The following is a 22325-nucleotide window of genomic DNA, read 5'->3' as shown; positions in this document are numbered from 1 at the left end:
GGGTGAATTATTCAATTCTGGCATGTCAGTTGGGGGCCCTTTGAAGGGTGGGGCCTGTTTCAATTGAAATGGGTGAAACATAGCTAAGGCCACCAGTGAGTGCATACAACGGAGAAAGGTTTATCTTTCTTAGTCTGTGTGAAGGCTGAGATCCGCACTCTATCAAGAAGAGCATCATCAAGCCACTTCTTCAGATATCCCTTAAACAAAATTGCTTGTACATTTTAACCACTTCGTACTCAAAATCAGAACATTTTTGCACATCTTTTGCACTGTTGGGGCCACTGTAGAAATAAATTGATGCATTTTTGGAGTGCGGACTCATAATTTTTTTCTCAGTCTCAGGAGGATAAATGTAACTTGAAGAGCACTGCGCTGGAATGAATTTGATGCATATTGTGTGTTGGTACATATACTGATATAATATACTGGGTATTATAAATGCATTTATGAAGTCTAGCAAAGATTCAAATCTAAGTAAAAACTTTTAGTACACATGCTGCATATTTACAGTGCTGTAGATATAGAGGATGAGGCTGTAGTGTAGAATAAAATATTTGTGGATTGAAACGTGACATCTGGTTTTTATGAGAATACAACAGAGCAAGTGTTGAAATATAATTATTTATTATATTCAAGGCTTTTCTTTTCGCTATGGAGGCTGGCACTCACATTAACATTGATAAAGGAAAACCTTACATTATTCCACTAATGCAAAGCGGACCATAACATATGTATGGTATGTTTTTTATAACCCTAACACTCACAAAAAGAGAGAGAAAGAAAAAAAAAGATACCATTGGGAAAATATCTGTTGACTTCGAAGTGCTATATGATTGCATATATCAAAAGTGCTTCAAACTAATACATTTATTAAACATCAAACCAAAACAAAAAAGTCGTTAAAGGGCTATAGCATCACATTTCCTACATATTTGTTACAAATGTTTGAGCAGCTTGCAGGCACAGATAATTGCATGAATTAGTGCAAATTGAACTTGAATAAGGAACATTTGACAAAAAATATCATATTAAAACAAAAACGTTAGAAGAAACAAAAATAAAGAGCCTATATAAAACCCTCACTGTAAACCAGAACCATTTGGATTCAGACGTACTTCAAATATAACTGAGGGCTAAATAAAAAAAAACCCAAATGAAAAATTTCAAACATGTTCTCAAATGAAATGTACAATATTTCCCCCTTTTAGCGTTTCCCCTTTTTAACTTGTATATTATTTTAATAAAAATAGCATATTAATTCAACATAATTGGCCAACGTTTAAAGGTGTAAACATTTACTAATTCGTTTTTTGTATGTACTGAACAGGTATACACAGATACACATATTTATGGCAATATAGAAATCTGCATTTGTCAATGAAATAAATAATTTGTCAGTTATAGAAGAGCATTTTTAGGAAAACATTCAAACCTCACCCAAAGAGAAGGTGAAGCGAGTAAACATAAAGCTATACTAAACCAAAGTTTGGGTTACATGATCAAAAATGTCATGTATTAATCAAATATGTATAAGCTTTTACAACTCAATAAGTAAAAGCCCTATTAAATCAGTTCCACCCTTTTCTTTTATTTAACTTTCATTCTATAACAATGATCTCAAACAATAATCATAACATTCAAAACTGTATAGTGAGAGTGAATCCCCATAACAGAAGTTACAATGTATTTAGCGGACATTTTTCAACTCAGCCCCAAAAATTTTGGAACTGTAGCTCCAGGAGGTAACGGATGCGACACTGACTTTCCTTATAAATCAGATACTCACTGTTTGAGAAATAACTTTTCTCATACTGAGGCTGTTTTATGACTTTTCCCTGAGGAACTGCCACCTTTTTACCATCAAACTCAATGAAGACATCTTTCGAAGGATCTGAAAAACAAGAAGAACAGATCAGAGACTGAATACATTGTCGAGAAAGATTTACCAGTATTAAGCAGAGTGTATCAGATGCTGAAAAGGGAATGTATTTGGAAAAACCTGGTTCTTGCTGTCCACGTGCAACAACACTGTCATAGCCATCAGGAGCCTTTCTTAAGCTGGGGTCATCGAGTGTGATGGTGTGCTCTTTTCCCAAAGCAACTTCATTTAGAAACATAATCCCAATGTTGTTGGATGGACGGACTGCATAAAAAAGAAATCAAACATCATCTGTCATTTTATGCTTGATAGCTCCTTGTCGCCATCTACTGTATTTTCATTGTAGGGAAGAGAGCAGCTCAGACGTTCTGCTAAATTCTTCTTTGGTGTTTCACAGAACAAAAAGGAAGTCATATGGTTTTGGAACAAGATGAGGGCGAATAGAAAAAAGAATGACAGAATTTTCAATTTTGGGACAACTATCCCTTAAAAAGTGTTTATCGGTGCTGTTTAGTTGTAATTATTAATGCTTGTTTATATTGTGTCTTTCCATATTAAGTCTAGACTGATGCAAAGATGGTCTCATTCCTCACCGTAGCCAACGGATTTGATGTTTTCAGAGGCAAAATATATTCCCCTGCCCACTCGTCCACCTGAATGGGGCATAATGCGAAGGCCACTCTTCAGAATGGCTGCAACCACTGCAACATTTGTTCCATGCCAAAGCAGCTTCCTGTTCTCCAAAGCATTATGTTCACTGAAGTGCTCAGCCTACACAAGTAAATGCACACACAAAGGATCTAATTAGGATTAGAAGACTCAGTAATGAACAGAATTATGAACACTCACTGAAGCCGAGTGCTCACCGTTATTACATTTTGGTTGTAATGGAAACCTAATAAGAGCTCTAATGGAAAAAAAATTGCAGTGAATTTCTACAGTAAGATGTTGTTGTTGTTTTGGTAAATTACTTTTTTCCCGAATCAATTTGTTTACTTTTAGTATTTTGCTGCCACCATTTCTGTTTAGAAACAAGCTTTCATTTTTATGAGCACTGAACTGTAAAGACTAGCTTGTAATATACTAAAATATATATATATTTTTTTAACTTTTTAGCTTTTAACTTTTATCTACCTCTGCATCTCTCTCAACTTGCCAGACGTCCACTATAGAGAGCTCTTGTCCTCCAGTGGCATTTAGGTACTTCTCAATAATCTTAAAAACAAAAAAGATAGAGAAAGCATTTGGTAATCAAACATTAAGTGTGCTACGCTTTATTTAAAAACATATATATATATATATATATATATATATATATATATATATATATATATATTCATCCAAATATTTTATAAAGTTTAGGAAACATTTCAAACTGTAATTGAAAAAAAAAAAACTTGATTAAATAATACAATATTATGTGTTAAATATGTACTCAAGCTCGGTGGTACTTTATATACATTATATAAAGTGTATGCTGTGCAAGAAAACCTTAAATTCTTTGGACTTCTTATCCAGCAAGGAAAGATTGCATTTGAGAGACTGGTAGTTTTGGTCCACTGGATGAGGCACCATGTCCTCCATCTCTTCTTTGACTTTCTCAGACTCAGCTTTAAGACTCTGGGCAACCTCGATGTCTGCGAGGACCTACAACGATATGAGAAAGACATTCTTATCCAGATGGCAAATCACTCAATATTGTACTATTACAAAGGAAAAAACAAAGCAGATTGCTTTATATAAAAACCATGTGTTAAAATCGCTTCAAAAGACATGGATTTAAACACTTGAGTCATATGGATTACTTTTATGCTGCCTTTATATGCTTTTTGGACTTTCAAAGATCTGGCCACCATTCACTTGCATTGTATGGACCTGCAGAGCTGAGAAATTCTTCTAAAAATGTTCGATTGTGTTCAGCAGAAGAAAGTAAGTCATACACATCTCGGATGGCGTGAGGATGTATATGATGAGAGAGTAAATGTTAAGAGTAAATTATGAGAATTTTTATTTTTGGGTGACTTATCTCTTTAAGAATATTTACCCCCCTCCCTTTTTTTCCTCATTACTATAATGTGTCTAGAGGTTTAACTTTTTCTATTCCCATTGTTTTCAATGATGATTCTCATAACCGTAACACAGTATTGGTTTTACTGTAATACAGTAAAATCAGCGAAAATGTAAACCAGTACAGAGTACTATAATGTATAAATCACATCAACAATTTACATTATTAATCACTGTAAAATTGAAATACATAATTTTTTCACATTGCAGTAATGAAAGCATCATAATGATCATCTTTTTTGGCGTTTTACAAATTCTGAGGTAAAATTAGTATAACTGTCATTAAAATAATGTCTCAATGTAAAATCTTATTAGCCCTAAAAATAGGCTTCATCTTCAAAAGGCAAAATTACATTTATTATTGGTTTCTTTTGATTTTGGAGTAAAATTGGACCAGGATGTTTTCTTGACAGGTTTCATAACAATCACCCAATATCTATCAGGTAAACAAGCAAACACAATACAACAAGCATACATTCAAGCAACGGTCGACTTAAGACTATAAAATGAAGGTAGATTTTAACTGAAAGGTCAATTATAATTAGTCATAAATTATAATAATATGTTTTGTTGGCCAAAACAATGGTGTGATATTTTTATATGTTGCCATTTACATTTCTTTAATTGTTTTGTGTTTCGTATTTGTTTTACTGTGTAAATTCTGTTTTAAATTGTTTTACTCTGTAACAACAATGGAAATGTTCAAAGCTTTTTTATAGCAAAAACTTTGAGGTAGGTGCCCATAGAGAAACTGACTATCAAATATAAACCTACACTGAGAAATATTACCCTGGTGTCCCATTCTTCATTTTACAGGCAGGTACTGTCCTCAGTATCAGTAACTGATGTGTATCTTACCAGAAGCATCTCCTTCTTGCTCTGAAGAACAGATTCATCAGAGATGATAGGGGGTCTGTTGCGGCCAAAGTTATGAGGAATGATGGTAAAGAATTTGCTGGTGAGGTCTTCTAACTTTTTCTGGTCCCCCTTCTTTATTGCAGATTCAATCTCCTCCAACGCCTCAAAGCCTTTAGCTATCTGCTGCTTGCTCAGCTTCCCCAGTGGCATCTTCTTAATATCTGACAGAGAAATATATCACATGAAACTCCCCCACAAAAAGAATTCTATTTAACATTGCAGAAGGGCCTTAAAAAGGACGGAATCAAAGTTTAAATGAGTTGATAGTTAAAGCTGAAGTATTTAACTTCTGTGATACTAGCGCCACCGAACAGAATTGCACAAATAAACAATGTTTTCAAAACAGCTTTTTGAATACACCACTCATCTACAGTTGCACAAACGTTGTTTGGGTGGGTCTAAATGGGTCGATTAAAACAAACACAGGAATTTGTATAGGGCCACAGTGACACAGTGTTTACAATTTTCAAGAAAAATGTACCTATGAAAGGATTACTTGTATTTGTCTCTTTATATTAAGCTGGGATAGAAGAAAGCATTTTAACACTGAAAGCTTTAAGTGACAGTCACACTGCTTAAACTACCCTGTGGCCTTCAGATCTGGTCTATTTCATAGAGTATCAAGATAAAATTTGTTTGCACACCCAGGTTCATGCTCGTCATGGCTTCTTTGAACATGTCGTTGTTGAAAATGAATCGGATAAGTCTTTGAGTTGCCTCATCCAGTGTACAAGGCAAAATTTTTTGAGCATTTTTCACCTTCACATCTCCACTGTCTACAGTGTCCACCTACAAGACATACAAAGCATCTGAAAAAAGTACAGTAAATGGGTCTTTAAAAGAGTCCTTAGATAAAAACAACTATATTCCTTTGGTTTTATCAAGGATGTGAATATTTACTTCAATATTAAAAGAATTGATGAAACAGATTAAATTACCTTCACTACTGCATCCTGGTCTCCGTCTACCTCTATCAATGTGTACTTCCCTGACTGTGACACAAAGTTTTCTCGATCACTCCAATTATTCTTGGTCTTGTCTTTGAATTTCTTTTCAAAACATTTAATGGCTTCACCAACATTAGATGGACCAGCTAAATTGTTTTGGCCTGACTCCCCCTAGAAAAAGTGAAAAAGACACGAGAAATGGAAGAGAAATCTGTCGATTATTCAATAAAATAAATAAAAAGAATTTATGCACATCAAGATGTTATATATTATAGAAATAAAGAAAGAGAGAAAGAAAGTTACCACTCTGCCCCATCTTGTCCAGCAATAGTAACTCCCTCCAGATACTAAGATTTGGATGACATAGAATTTGTTGTTGTTTTGTCCAATGTTGGTTTGGTTAAGCATACAGTCAAAATCTTCATGAACCTGTTCAATCACACATGACTTTTCCATGAGTATGGCTAGGCAATATAACTTGCTTTCAATAGAGTCTGGTTACGGATGTAAACATCCCATAAATAATTTTTCCATAGATTAATTGATTTTCAATGATAACTTAAAAACCATTAAAGACAGACTTATGTGAGCCTCGAGGTTGCTCATCGATTGTACTGTACACGATCAACCAGGCATTTCCGTCCACAGAACTGCTGATCACTGGATGTTTTTGGCACCATTCAGAATACATCCAAGGAGATCAGCAGTTACAGAAAAACTTAAACCAGCCCATCTGGCACCAACAATCACGCCACGCTTCAAATCACTGAGATCAAAAATGTTTCCCCATTCTGATGGTTGATGTGAACATTAACTGAAGCTCCTGACCCGTATCTGCATGATTTTATGCACTGCACTTCTGCAACATCATTGGCTGATTAGATAATCACATGGATGATCGTTGGTGCCAGACGAGCTTGTTTGAGTATTTCTGTAACTGCTGATCTCCTGGGATTTTCACGCACAACAGTGTCTAGAATTTACACAGAATGTGCCAAAAACAAAAAACAACATCTAGTGAGGGGCAGTTCTGCAGATGGAAATGCCTTGTTGATGAGAGAGGTCAACAGAGAATGGCAAGACTGGATTGAACTGACAAAGTCTATGGTAAATCAGATAACCGTTCTGTACAATTATGGTGAGAAGAATATCATCTCAAAATGCTATTCTGAGATGCGGCTTGGCACTGTTTTGGTGGCACGAGGGGGACCTAAACAAAATTAGGCAGGTGGTTTTAATGTTGTGGCTGATCGTGTATATGCCTTTGTTGAAGCCATCAGTCTGCGTTATTTCAACTTCATTGTTTAAAAATAATGTTTAATAGTGGAATTCCTGGTGAACAACTACACTACCCATGGTCCAGCAGAGAAAGATAAACCAATCAGAGAATGGCGGCCAACAAACCCCACCAATCAAGTCCAGCAGTGAGCACCCACTTCCATGATGCACTATGAATGACTACAGTATTCTAGAGAAGTATACTTTTGTATATTGCAATATGTTGCAGTAAATTTAAAACATATTGCTTCTTTATTTATAATCAATAATCTAAAATCAATAGTTTTATAAATTTTATATATTTATACACATTACGAAAGATTACGTCATTCCCAATGCTTCATGGGATTGTAGTCCGTACCTCATGATAAACGGTAAGTACACAGTCTTTGTCTTTTTGTCTGATTTTCAAGTACTTTTTTTGCTTCAAATCAAAGTTTTTAATGTTGAGATTCACCTTGGAGCTGGTTGGTTTGGTTCATGGCTTTCCCTATTTTGTGGAGGATTGAAAAGTCTATGGAAAAATAAATGGAAAAAATACTTCCGCAACCCATACAGCTGAAAAGATAGGCAGTTGCGCTCAATTTCTACACCAACTGAAATCTCTCTCACAATCAACATAAAGTCAGCATGCTGCAAGCTACAATAAAGACATTAGATGGTTGATCATTTAATGCTCACCTCAGCGTTTGATAGATGACAAAAGCTGTCTGGGTTCCGCAAGACCTTCACCTGTGGCCCTGCTGCCTTCAGGGCCTCTTTAGCAGAGGTAAACTTGTCCTTTGGTGGAGCTTGGGGCTCCTCCTTTACCTTCTTCCCTCCAGCTTTGGCACTCGATGTTGCCCTTCGCTTAGGTGCCATTCTATTTCCCCTTATTTTCAACATATATTTAAGTCATATAATTATTTGTGTAATATATTCTGATTAGTGCCCGACCGATATATCTCCATTGTTTACATAGCTGACTCTGAACTGACTTGTGGCTCTGCAGACAGGGTGGAGTTAAGCGGTGCGGTGTTAAGCGGTGTCTTCTCGGTAAGTTGCTAACTAGTTTGTGAAATACATACTGGAAAGTTAATAAATAATGACCCCATCATTTTCCATTTTCAATATAATTAATATAACTTTAACCCTGTCATGTTTATCAAATCTGTTTGATGTGTTTAAGTTTGTCAGTGCAGTAAATAATGTAGTAGATTGAAAGGTAAACATCAGAGCATCTTTTTGCAGCTCAGCAGACAACTGTGCTGTGGTGGATTGTGTCTGTTGACTGTTGATTTTACACTACGTTGTTACTTAGTTGGTGAGACGCAATGCTGGAAAGTAAAATAATCAATGTCCTCATTTTACTCTCTGTTGCAATGAGCTCATAGCTAACTAGCTAACCATGTAGCTACTTTCATAGCTTGGCAGCTGAATGGAAGCTAATGTGTAAACATGTATTCACCAAACTGTTTTGTTCAGGATTCACAGTTTGGTAACCCCTTCAACCAAACAATTCCAGTCATTGCATTTATAAAATGTAATATTTAAAAGTCTGGTTTTCCACCACTGAAAGTATCCCTGAACTTGTATAGCAAAATACGGTGTAACACCGGTTGACTCGGCAGGTGTAAATGCTTCTTGTTTTACAATATGCCTCTAATTGACTACCAGTATTAATACAGTCAGCATTTGACTGATACTAAACAGTTCTGATGATTATTTAGCTATTTATTTTAATGGTCAGCATTTGACTGATACTAAACATTACTGATGTTTATTTAGCTATTTATTGTATTTGTATTTATTCTTTATTTTAATGGTCAGCATTTGACTGATACTAAACATACAGTACTGATGTTTATTTATTTAGAAATTTATTGTATTTACATTTATTCTTTATTTAAATGGTCAGGAATTGACTAATAAAAAGCAGTACTGATGTGTATTGATCTATTTGTTGTATTTTTATTTATTCTTTATTTTCTCAGTGTTCATTTCTAGAATTTGTTGACAATGTCTAATAAAAATATTAATTGTTAAAAAATATGTTTAAGAGAGCAGCTTGCATGGTCATATCGATGTAAAATCGGTGAACAATCCACATAGAAATGGTCTGTTTTCATTCCAGCTCAAAAAGTAACTATATCGTTATCTGTGAATTTTCCCCCTCTAAAATCGGTATCAGTCTCAAAAATCCCATATCGGTCGGGCTCTAATTCTGATAAGCGCTAACTATGTGGATACACTTTTTCAATGTGTCTGCAAATGTAATATCTGATCAAGTCAATTAGTTATTAAGAGACATGAACATTACACATCAGAGAGTAAATCACAACACGTTATAAAAGTAAATAAAAAAGAAAATCGTTCAAAATGTGGTAGAAAATGATGCACAGTTTAGGCATAATGGTTTTTGCGTGTCTGTTGTGACAACGCAATGTACAGTGCAACTGAGATACAGTGTTGGAGTTTACTGTAAATGACGTAATCTTTCTGGCAACCGAACGAAGACAAATTAGCTATGATCTATCGCAACGCGCGTCGTTAAACTGTGGGTTTTAAACCTAAAATCTGTAGCGTTACATGGCAACTATGGTCTACAGATCGTTTGACAGTTAAAATGTATTTTATAATTGTCGGATGAAATAATACTGACCTGATTGCGACGATGCTGACAAAGTTTGCAGACTTGCAGTTCGCGAGTCTACAGTTGTTTGCAGGCCAGGCTGACTTCCGTATTTCTGAGAGTCTACGTCACAGACACAGTCTGAGTTCGCAATAGCATACTACCATTACTACTCGTACTACTTCTGCCATATCTGTCTATAGCAGAAATAGTTATAGTAGTATGGTAGTATGCCATTCCGACCTTGGTCTGCCCCTCCTCATACTCAGGATACTGCTTGGTGAAGCAAACATTTACCAGAAATAAAATTGTATTTATTTATTTTAGTTTCAGCCAAAAAAAAAAAAAAAAAACAGTTAGTGTTACTTCTGTAAAACTGTTTTTCTTTTAGATGGCTTAATAGTTGGCCATACAATTCTTAAATACAGATCTTAGATGTTGCAGTACAATGAATGAGTAACAAAATAAATTAATAAATTCAAATGTTTACTGTCAAAATGCTTATGCACTATAATATATATGTACACATTATGCAAATGCTTTTGTATATTGCAACACAGTTTAAGTAAAAAATGTCTACGTTAAATAACCAGGGAAAGTAAAATGCTCTATAAATATCCATTAACACATTTATGTTACTTATTATGTTAATAATAAGCTTTATTAAACAATTCACTGTTATTACATACAGATGGTTTATTATTATATAAATATGGCCAAACCTTGTGAATTGTATATATTGTAGAGACATATCATTTTGTTTATTTTTATAAATTTAGATAAATAAAATTATTTCTAACAGTAAATAATCTGGCAGTTTGTCATAGGTAAGATTTGGTGTTGAATGCAACCAGTTAAAAATACTGTGTAATTAAAAGCATAGAATGAAGTAAGATTAACAATTATCAATAAACGAATTATCATATTTTATTTTTAGAGGGAAAACAAATGCAGAAGTGAAAAGATTTGTGGAGTAAATGCATCCTCCAGTGGGAATGCACAGTATGGCCATTTCAACAACAGTTGAAGTCATCAATATTGATGAATTAATGTGGAAAATTACTGCAGATATAACTGTTAATATAATGACTGCATCAGGTTGACAATATCCCATATGCCGTTTTGCCACACGATTCAGTGGGTAAAACAGTGTATATCAATTACCCTGCTTGTACTGTAACTTGTATTAGGTCATGGATAGACAGCATGTGTGAACATGAGTTTCTATCATGGAAGAATGATATAAATGTAATATTACGACTATTACATTAAATGTGTAATGCAGAAAAAGCATAATATGCAATAATATTTGATTTCTGCTTTATCTTTTAACATATGAGATGGTAGAGGGTGCATTATTTATTGCACTTCTGGCACAATTAAATTGTAATTAAAATGAATTTATTAAATATAAAAATGACACTGGGGGCATAATGTATCAAAAACTTTTCATTTGATGAATTTCTGATCACCATACTTGATCAGTTCTTATTTACTTCAACCGGTTTGATGTAATGAGCACCTATATCCTCTAGATGGCAACAATGTATCGTTTTTTTGAGTGTTAATGTCACTGCCAAAGTATATATATACATTTTTAAGCTCTCATGGACTAATTGATTTAATGCATTTTCTGTGATTTTGTTTTTATATTTTTAAATTCCCTGTGTCTGACTGCATCACACAATTTACATCATATTGTCCAGACAGAATACTAATGAAGTCCAAAAGACTTCTATTGTAGCTGGGTACATAAAAATGTCAAGTGACTGCTGTGAGGAAGAAAAAACAATAATAATAAAAAAAAAACATCTAGCGTACACTGATAGCAATTGAAAGAACTTAACCTACCATAAGAAATCAATGGGACACAAAATTCAAATCAAGCAGGAACTCTCGTATTCATATAAAACACATTTTATTTACATAAATTACAAGAAAGCACAAACCAGAATCACCATAAATCTACATTAAAAACATCCTGTGTATAATACTTTAAACAGATTTACTCCATATCTCAAACAATACTTTATTATGGTTTCCATAAAAAGACAGATTTTAAACTGGCATCCCACTGATATTATCTAACTAGTCATAGAGAGAGAGAGAGAGAGAGAGAGAGAGAGAGAAATAAAATTGGATTTGTACTCACAGCACGTTGAGAACAACATAACAGGCATTCTTTATTCAGAACAGCCTCCTCAACATTAGCAACACTTGATTTCATGACTAGTGATAAGATTTATCTGTATACCCCATTTGGCAAACAAAGAGGGATCCTGTTTTTCAGAGTGAAGATGTTGTTGAGTCCACTACCTCTCTGCCATTACATACTGTAGGCACGATGTTTGAGGCTGAGGCTGTGAAGGCATCATTGATAATATAAAGAGACTGTTAGTTGCACATCACAGTGACCATTGTCATTCAATAAATGTTTCCAGGTATTTGGATGAATCTCAGAAAAACATGTTCAGGTCACACACACACACACACACACACACACACATATATATATATATATATATATATATATATATATATATATATATATATATTATAAAGATGGGTAGACAGACAGACAGAGAGATAGATATGAATTTGAATTTAAATTGAATTTAAATTTTAATGTTTTGACAGTTGTAGTTTTAAGAGTCTTGGCCAACAGTGAATATTCCATCACTGTTGGTCTGTGTGATTTTTGGGATTTTATATAGACGGATAGAGAAACAGACAGTGAGATAGATATGAATTTGAATTAAAATTGAATTTGAATTTTTATGTTTTGACATTTTGACATTTCGTCAGTTTGGGGATTTTGTATCATCCACTACAGGAAAACCAAAAGTATAATCAGGAAGAAAATATATGTAGCACACAAAGTCAGAACAGTCTGAAGAGCTGTGTGGAGTTTGGTGGATTTAGCTTGAAAGCTTTAATAAGTGTTACAGTCAGAAATGTTGGTTGTGATTTAAGGAATTGAAAAAACTCTGTAGAATAACAGTATGTTGGCTTTGTAAAGCCAGCATAATTACAAACCAAATGCCTGCCTGCACTCAGATCATAGAGCCAATTATAGCTATGGTTCATTCTTCACTATTATTCAACAGCATAGCTGCCATCATAGAGTACTGCAAATATTAATCAATATTTCTGTACATTTTAGAAGTGTACAGAATACGAGCCGATTGATAGAATACAAGCTAATCAATATTTTTTGCTTACAAAAATCATTATATTATATTTGATTTATACAGTCGCTGTTTATTATATCGATGATGATGATGTTGATAATATTGAAGATGAAGATCATAAAGGATACTGTACCTTGAGAGAAGCTTGAGCCTGGGCCGGTGGTCACACTGAATCGGGTGGTCGCCACTCGGGTGTGCGTGTTGACGTTCTTCTGGGGCTGGAAGAGGATGATGTGGATCTTTGGAGCGAAGAGACAGCCCAACACCACTGAACCACTCAGACTCACAGAGATGCACATGGTGGTGGTCTGTACCTGTCAGAGCAAACAAACGGGAGTGAAGAACTTAAACCAACAAACACAGAAACACGATAATATCACCTGACATGTCTGGGTGGTTAAAGGGAAAGTTCAACCAAAACTAAAATTTCTGTCATTATTCTCTCACTCACCCTCATGTTGATTCAAACCAAAATGATTTTCTTTCTTCTGTGCAACACTTAAGGAGATGTTGGGCAAAATAACATGGCCTCAGTCGCCATTCACTTTCATTGTATGAAAAAAGATACAGTGAAAGTGGTTGAATAGACCAACATTCTGCCTAACATCTCTTTTTTGTTTTCCACGCAAGAAAGAATCCCATATGGGTTTGGAACAACATGAGGGTGAGTAAATGATGGCATTTTGGATGGTGGATCTACCTATCAATGGTTTACTTACAGATGTCTCTGCAAATTAAACTGGAATATTAAAAAGTAATTTAAGCATCAAAACAATTACACACTTCAGCTTATATTCAACATTAAATTAAATTTATTTTTCAATTTAAGCAGGGTTGGGGAGTAACGGAATACATGTAATATATAAGTAACTGTATTCTACTATAGTTACAATTTAAATCATTAGTAATTAGAATACAGTTACAGTACGTAGTAAGTTTGAAGTAAGTTTGGAGCAGAAGAAATAAACCTTGTGAAAATTGTCAGCTTTACGCTAAGCTAAAATGCTATTTCTAGCCATTTTACATGCACATGTTACCAGGCACGGTCATATTTTTTTATCAATAATATTCACGTTGGGATCATAATTTCCTTTTTTCTAGTAAGATAATACATTTTGTATTGCTTTCCTGTAAAAATATCTAATAATCCTTAAAACAAGATCAATTTGAGTTGGTTTGAGTTTTTCAGAGAATGTATTTTTAAACATGTGTATTTTGTTTTACTGTATTTACAGAGTTTTTATAATCAAAACAAGTGACAAAATCTACCAGTGCTGAAGAAGTAATCCAAAGTATTTAGACTACATTACTGCCTTGAGTAATCTAACAGAATATGCTACAAATTACATTTTACAGCATGTATTCTGTAATCTGTAGTGGAATATATTTCAAAAGAAACCCTGCAATTAAGTAAATTCTGATGTGTTGCAAAAGCCTATGTGGCTAAATATATATCTTAAGAGGATGATTACATGTCAAAGCAGGTGCGTATGTGAGTATATGCAAAACCTGTGTGTGGGGTGCATGAGCAATATCCTGCATACAAATACAGGCATTAGAGACATGCATCCCCAAATAAGATTTTGATGAGAGAGGGGATGAATCAACATTTCAAAGATTTTCAGAGATGTTTACTGCAAATCATTTTACATTTAATTTGACAGACGCGTTCATCCAAAGCAAAGTGCATTCAAGGTAAACATTTCATCAGAATGTGCTCTCCTTGGGATTTGAACCCATTGCATTGGAATTGATAGCAGCATACGTTATTAGTTACCAAGAATGTTTTTAATTATTCAAAGGTTTCCTTGATTTTTTTATTTTATTTTAATATTAATTATGTGTTTCTCTATTAGATCTCCAAAAATTAAAGGCTACAGCTAACAGTCCCTTGCAGGGTTGTGCGTTGGAGAATCTCCAGTTTGACCTTGTTGAATTATTGTAGTATGAAAACATAGAACAACTGTAAAAGACTAGCTCATTCTTTCTTTTTCAACAAGAAAGATTTAGAAGTGTTTCTGTGCAAGAAGCAATGCGTCAGAACAAACCAAAGTGCTTTAAATAACGCATCATTTAGAGGAGATGTGCTTGAAAATGTCTTGTCCGCTTTTCCAGCAAGCCTTGCTCATGTCTTCATAAAAGTGATGTTCCTATAGAATATCACATTGAATGAGGATGTTGTTGTCTTATTTGCATTCCAGTGTTTCCTACATTGTTAATGATGATTAGTCTTACAAAATCCAACAGGATTGGCAGATTATATCTAGGCAACCTGGTCTCCGAATCATGTAACCATACCTACATTTTTGTAAAATTATTTTTATGTGGCTTGTGCATATCATGGCAGTTTCCAGGTAAAATAAACATTAGAGGTGCTACAACAATGAGTTTTATTCACTTTCACACAAATCACAAGTAAAACGGCAGATTATCGGTTCAATATCGTACTTTTCATCCTGTTCCTCACAACTGATATTTTTTATTATCTAAAAATATTTTACTTGTAAGGCGAAGCATTTTAACATTTGCATTACATAACTAACTACATTTACAGTACAAGCTAATTCAAATGCGATCAAATTGCGCAATAGCGCAACTGAGTGTTACACATGGAATTCAAAGGATGTGAAGAGTACACAAGTTGAAACAATCTTTGACTCTGGCTTTCAGGACAGCCAATGAAACTGCATCCTCTTACTTCAAATCACTTCTACAGGTCTATGTTCCAACATGCTCTCTGCGGTCTATGAACGAGCTGTGCCAAGAACACTCACTTTCTTTGTTCCTCTGTGGTGGAATGAGCTTCCAACCTTCACACGATCTGCTGACAACATCTCAACATTTAAGAACCACCTGAAAACACATCTATTCTGCTAGCACTTAACCAATCCAAGCTAACTGCACTTACTAATGAACTTGCAGTTACTGTACTATTACTGTTTTTCTTCTGTGATAGCTCCTATACTTCTCCATCCACCTAGAGAACTTGGCAGTTCAACACTGCAGATGTTGTTGAACTTTGTATGACAAATTGATTTCTATGTTCCTCATTTGTAAACTGCTTTGGATAAAAGCGTATAAAAATGTAAATGTAAATGACAAGTGAGCCGAATTGATGTGGTTGCTTCAGCAATTGCATTTTTCATGTTACATTTTCTTGACTATCACTTAGGTTTAAGGAAGTGAGGTAGGATTTGTTCATTTAAAACTCAATAGAGCAATAATCTTAAATCCCCCATTTGTTTGGGAGAACTTTTAACTTCTTTTATTGCCACACAATGGACATTTCATCTTGGAACTGCCGCAAAATCACATTATGAACCACATAATATCATTTTGAAAATTAATATTCATATGATAATCTAATCAGCCAAAACACATGTCAGCAGTGCAATGCATACAATCATGCAGATACTGGTCAGGAGCTATAAATAATGTTCACATCAACCATCAGAATGGGAAAAAATTGGATATCAGTGATTTCAACATGATTGTTGGTTTGAGTTCCGTAACTGCTGATCTCCTAAATAATAAATCCTCAATCTTACAAGCATCATAAGCTGTTTCTCAGCATGTTAAAGCCAATAAGTGAAAAGGAGAAATTATGAAACCATACTATGAAATTATTTCTGTTAAATTAATAAGGCTGTAACATTTTCTGTGAGTGTGAGGGTGTGCACCAAGGGCTCAGTCTCTAAAGGCACACCTTGCTTTTAGAGCATGGGCCTCTGCTGGGAATCAGCCTCCTGTGTTGCAACACATCACCACATACACCACACCACTTTCACACCGTGGGGCACATGCATGCACACATACACTGGCGGCCAGAAGTTTGGAATAATGTGCAGATTTTGCTCTTATGGAAAGAAATTGGTACTTGTAATCACCAAAGAAGCATTCAACTTATCACAATGTATAATTAAGCACAAAAACTAAAATAAAAAAATATTCCAAGGCACTCGAATTGTGTAGAAAAAAGTTAAAAAGCCTTTATTAAATCATGGCTTTTAGCAGTAAAATTGGTGACAGATACACCTACGCGTTGCGGCTTAAGCCTTCGTCAGGGTGTGTGTAACAAACAAAGTCACAGGTAAATTTTATGTAGCAGTTAATTAATCAAATAGCAAACACCTGGTCACACTATGCAAGGCAACCTGAAGGGAGAAAAGTTCAAAAATGGAATAATGTATCACACTATATGAAGTTAAATTAATAAAAAAAAAAAAAAAATAAATTAAAATATATATATTTAGAATAACAATTTTATCGATATCTTGAATACGGTATACAAATCAAAATAAATAAACCAATATTATATATTCAATGAGATAAAGTATTTTAAAACAAGTAACACAGATCTAAGTACACTATTCAGTTGATGTATACAGCAAATAATACATATTACAACTTATTGCATATATATATATATATATATATATATATATATATATATATTTTTTTTTTTATTATTATTATTTAATGGGGGCCCGCATGGGGGCCCGCACAAACAATTTTTGGAATGGTGACATTTGTGCAATAAGTTTTCTATTGCTCATTTGCACGTCACGTCAACGATATCATGTCACCGTGGGGGACTGTGGGTCAATTAACCTTGGAGTTGGAGTGGGCGCCCTGATTCTAGTTTTTTTGTAAGCTAGGGAGGCTACTACCTGGGAAGTTCTCCCAATCAGAAGTACGAGATGGGGAGGGGCGTGGGGGTAGTTCAGGTCTAACCACTGGAAGCCAGAGGTAGGGGGAGTGGGGGAATCTATCAAATAGCGCCCATCTAACTTTGTACAGTACTAATGAAAATAAGTCACACTACAAAACATTACAAAATAAAACACAATTCATTCATAATACTGTGAATATATAGTTTCACAGACATATTGTTGCATTTTTTTCTGGTTTGTGTGAAATCGTTAAGAATAATATAAAACCAGACAGTACACCCCCAAGGTGAATTGGTTTAGTCTTGATCGGTTGACAGTGGTTATTATTGATGCTTGAGAGCCAAATCAACACAAATGGATGAGAAAAGTTCTAAGCCATCAGGTGCTCAGTTTAGGAAAAATCGGGATCTCTTCTTTATAAGTGTGTTATTCTATTTGTGTCTTTGTGTGATATAGGATTTGTGCAATTTAGTTTTATTTGTGTGTTTTTTGTTAGCAATAGGGTAACAGTGTAATTCGATTCTTTTTTTTTTTTTTTATCTATATACTACAATTTGTTTTTATTTGTCTTTGTTACTTCTTCTTTTTTATATGTATGAGTCTTATTTTTGTATATATTTTAATATGTATATAGTTGTAAATGTTTGTGAATTCGCCCAGGGCACCATGCAAGCTAGAACTGCCACTGATTTAAAGCATTGTACAGCCTTCATTCCTCCAAACAATGATTCACTGATGAGTTTCTAGAGAAAGCTGTTTCTTTTTTTGTTGCCATTTATGACCTAATATTGACATGCCAGTCTATTGCATACTGTACAACTCAAAAACAAACACAAAGACAATGTTAAGCTTCATTTAATGAACCAAGTAGCTTTCAGCTGTGTTTGATATAATGGCAAATGATTTTGTAGTACAAAATTAGCAGTTTAGCATGATTACTCAAGGATAAGTTGTTGGAGTGATGGCTGCTGGAAATGGGTCCTGACTAGAACTGATCACAAATTACTTTTTTCAAATAGTGATGGTGCTGTTTTTTTAAACATCAGTAATGACCTGACTATACTTTGTGATTAGTTGAATGCAAGTTTGGTGAATTAAAGTACCAATTTCCTTCCGAAAGAGCAAAATCTGTACATTATTCCAAACTTTTGGCCACCAGTTTACATAAATGCAGAAACCCTGAACAGAGAGATGACAGAGTGACATCCAGTCCAATCAAAACAGGAGATTCCCTTATATCTCCTGCAAATTTGATCACTTATATTGTCCTTATTCTAGTGTTAATGTTAATGTAATTTTTTGTAGAACTGACCACCACAGAAGCCCCCACTGCTATAAAACTTCCAGATCATGTTGCTTAACTCTTTTTTGCAGACTGAAGTAGCCAAATAAACTATACTGGTTGTTACCCGCAGTGTAATAGATCTGAGACTGTTCTTTTTTCACTGTCCGCATGTCTGTGTGTATATTTAAAAATACAAATAACAATAAAGCCCAACATTTCTCATATGGCCTTCCATCGTTTAGCAGCCTTTGCTTATGTTCCTCTCTTGCACTAACCAAAAAATACCATGGTATTATTATGGCTTGTTGGACAACAAGGTAATACCATGATATTTTATGAAGTACCTTGGAGAACTATGTCAATGAATGTTCACATTCACAGTACTTTTCACAGTGCTGTTTTGTTCGGATTTGTCTGAAAAAAGGTATCTATATGGAAAATAGTTGACAGACCTTGATCCATACAACCTATGACCCTTACATATACTTTCATTTGACTGTCCTCTAGACATATTAATGGGGTTTTTATTTGAATTGTTTTTAATGTCTGACAAAAGTGGTGATATACCAAGTACATATGGAATAGCTAATATCTTTTAATGGAGTGGACAGAGGTGTGAATCTCTCAAAATATTGTTTTGGGGGAAAAGAATGGAAATGATTATATTCTTGCTTTGAATTAAAAATAAAAATGTTCCCCCCTTTTTATTTTTTATTTAATAAGTCATGTATCAATGTTTAGATTTTAAAAAGATTTGTAAAAAGTTGTATGCACTTCAAAATTGCAAAAAATAAATAAATAGATTTAATAGTAGGCTATCTATGTTCAGGCACTTGACTGAAGCATACTCAGACCAATTGAATGGAATATTTTTTATAGCCTAGTTATTTGCCAGGATGAAATATCCCACTTGCTTTGTTCTACTTTAAACAGCTTTTCAGCCACATGAAATGTGAGCTTCTCCTTTCATCAGTGCAAAAGACAGGTGATCAAAGGGATCTGATCTGCCATTTGAATTGCCGTGTACGGTAACAAAAAAAAAAATACTATCAGGTAATCTACCTCGCTCGTGCTCTCATGGAAATTGTATATATGCTAAAAATAAAGGATAAAGTCAGTGTCATAAAATGATTACGGGTTATAAGAGAGGCTCATTATCTAGATGATGAAAAATATTTCATGCTGTCATTTTGTGTGCAGTGTGATTTGAAACAGCCTCTCTGACATCTATTCCCAGAGGAGAGCTGGTATTATCCCCAGGCATAAGATTTGCTTCTCAAAGAAATGTCTTTGTTATATAGAACACTCAGGCAAATCATTCATAAACAATATTGCAGTAGACTAACATCTTAGTTCAACTTTTCAGCAAACACAACATTTAAAATACTGTTTGTATGCATTTTAAAAGCATTTAAAATGACAACAAATCTTTTTAATTAGAAAGGTTAGTTCACCCCAAAATGAAAATTCTTTCATAATTTACTGACATTCTGTCATCAATTGTCGTTTTAAACCTGCATTGCTTTTTTTCTTGAAATATAAGGAAATGGACATTTAGAAGCAGCATGATGATTTCCTGTGTGATGTTAAAGATTGATGTTTAGCAGAAAGCCCTGGGTGCTCTTTTCCATACAATGAAACTAAATGGGGATAAAGATTTAAGAGCAGTGGTGGAGGGGAACATTTTCGATGATCGAAGGTGCACTTTTGTGTTTATGTCAGCTTGGACACCAAGGGGCATAGATGCAGCATCATTCAAACACAATAGATTTCAGTTACCAATGGCATTGCAGAAATTCACTATTTAAAGTCAGCCATGATTAATTTGATCCTTGAGTTGGAGTTCCATTAGTTGGAAAGTGTCTAAGAGATTAAATGAGAAGTATTTGACTAGCCATGTGATCCTATTTTGGCAGCCCCCATGATGGGGACCCCCTTCATGTAGAATAAAACAGCTTTATAAGGTTACTGATATAACTGTAGTCTTCATATCATGCGAGTGGCGAGTGGGTGTTTCAAAATTACAATGAATTTAATCAGGATTAAAACTTTTTTGATGATGAAAAAATTACATCTTTAATGACTTAAACATTGGTGTGTTCTTGGTTTTAGAAGACATGTAATATAGTGCATGAGTCAAATGGTCTACTTTTCTGGTCATTTTTTGAAGCTTGACAGCGTCCAACCTCCCATTTATTTTTTCTATATAGAAAAGAACACCTAGGACATTCTGCAAAAAAGGAAGTCAAAGAGATTTGGATCAACAATAAACCATCGGTTTTGAGGATACGATGACCATTTTAGGGTGAACCTTTTAACTGAGTTTAGCTGGTGAGGTATATTGCTACAACCATTCACTCAATGATCATATTTACTAACCCTGTAGTCACTGGCAGTAACATAGAAGATTGGTTGGAATGCCAGCCAGATAATGCACGTGGTATACATGGTGAAGCCGATGAACTTGGCCTCGTTGAAGTTCTCTGGGCACTTTCTTGTCTTAAAGGCGTAAAAGGTACAGAGGATGATGAGGACACAGTTGTAGGTAAGAGACATCAGCATGCTAGAGTCCTTACTGTTGCACTTCAGTGTCACCACATCTCTTTTCTCGGGACTGACCTCCTTTCTGACCCCTGGAGATTCTACCAGAAGCCAGACTACTATCACCAGGAGCTGACAGGAGATAAGAGCTGCACAGATGGCCACCTGAGAGGCTGGACTGATGAACCTTGGCCTTTGTGCTCCATCTTTGACACCGTTGAAGATTCGAGCAATTCGATTGGTCTTGGTCAGCAACGCAGAATAGCAAACAGCAAACGAGGTGCCCAATCCAAGCCGTCGTAACGTGCACACCACAGCAGAGGGTTTGCTGATGTAGATGAAGGTCATGCAGTAACAAAGAAGGACACCTAGGAGAAGTAAGTAGGAAAGTTCACGTCCACTAGCTTTTACCACTGGAGTCTCGTTGTGCTTTAAGAAGAGGCCGATTACGAAGAGCGTGCTAAGGATTCCAAGGCAAGCAATGGTGACTGGCCCAATAGCCCAGGCATCCTCCCAATGAATGTACTCCTCTGGTAAGTTGTAACAGCCTGTAAGATTGTCTAAAGGCCACTGTCCAAAGATACAATCTGCACAGGTGAATTCATCCAGGAGGTACTGGTAGGGCTGGCATGGAATGCAAATCCAGCAGCAAACATCACCTGGTTGCATGCTCTTTATTTCATTTTTCCGACATGGGTCACTGCATTGGGATGTTGGCACCACTTGGCTTTCCCAGGGGATCGAGCTGGTGTTCAAAGTCAGACTCTGGGCCCAGTACCCCACTTTCCGATACACATACTCGCCATTTTCTTTGTGATAATGGAAGATGTTGTAGCGACCCAGGCTGTCTCCATAAGCGTCAAAGTGAACAATGTTCTCTGTATCAGCAGGGCGAAAAGGAGCTGCAAACACAAAGGGCAACCAATAAACAT

The 22325-nt window shown here is 35.1% G+C and overlaps 2 protein-coding genes across 4 annotated transcripts in view; both read right to left on the bottom strand.

The window, feature by feature from the left end:
* Positions 1-589: 589 nt before the first annotated feature.
* LOC127646186 (protein mono-ADP-ribosyltransferase PARP3-like) lies at positions 590-9807 on the bottom strand. The gene is made up of 11 exons (XM_052129675.1): positions 9734-9807; positions 7774-7963; positions 6118-6243; positions 5806-5985; positions 5512-5656; positions 4808-5028; positions 3374-3529; positions 3017-3097; positions 2476-2653; positions 2003-2146; positions 590-1894 (listed from the first exon to the last, which is right to left on the bottom strand). Exons 2-11 carry the CDS (start codon positions 7951-7953, stop codon positions 1710-1712), a joined length of 1596 nt encoding a protein of 531 aa, XP_051985635.1. The 5' UTR covers positions 7954-7963; positions 9734-9807; the 3' UTR covers positions 590-1709.
* Positions 9808-11650: 1843 nt separating this feature from the next.
* Positions 11651-22325, bottom strand: part of LOC127646176 (metabotropic glutamate receptor 2-like) — a 64378-nt gene continuing 53703 nt past the window's right edge. For 2 of the 3 annotated variants that reach the window (XM_052129662.1, XM_052129663.1), the window contains exons 4-6: positions 21232-22295; positions 13028-13208; positions 11651-12063 (exon numbers count right to left, since the gene is read on the bottom strand). In XM_052129662.1, coding sequence (XP_051985622.1) covers positions 11990-12063; positions 13028-13208; positions 21232-22295 — 1319 coding nt within the window. In that variant the 3' untranslated portion in view covers positions 11651-11989. The remainder of the gene's footprint in view (positions 12064-13027; positions 13209-21231; positions 22296-22325) is intronic. The other variant, XM_052129664.1, reaches the window with a different exon arrangement.

This window comes from Xyrauchen texanus, chromosome 7, assembly GCF_025860055.1.
Source record: "Xyrauchen texanus isolate HMW12.3.18 chromosome 7, RBS_HiC_50CHRs, whole genome shotgun sequence".
Taxonomy (NCBI): domain Eukaryota; kingdom Metazoa; phylum Chordata; class Actinopteri; order Cypriniformes; family Catostomidae; genus Xyrauchen; species Xyrauchen texanus.
The sequence above is the reverse complement of the archived record's forward strand: the minus strand, read 5'-3'. Positions and strand labels throughout refer to the sequence as shown.

What these genes read in the sequence shown, in the direction of transcription:
- LOC127646186 (XM_052129675.1), bottom strand. Translation starts at nt 7,953, where the DNA reads ATGGCACCTAAGCGAAGGGCAACATCGAGTGCCAAAGCTGGAGGGAAG. An exon ending in CATGACGAGCATGAACCTGG is followed by an intron (nt 5,029 to 5,511) that starts GTGTGCAAACAA and finishes TTTCTCTGTCAG; the next exon opens with ATATTAAGAAGATGCCACTG. An exon ending in CATCAAATCCGTTGGCTACG is followed by an intron (nt 2,147 to 2,475) that starts GTGAGGAATGAG and finishes TTTTTTATGCAG; the next exon opens with TCCGTCCATCCAACAACATT.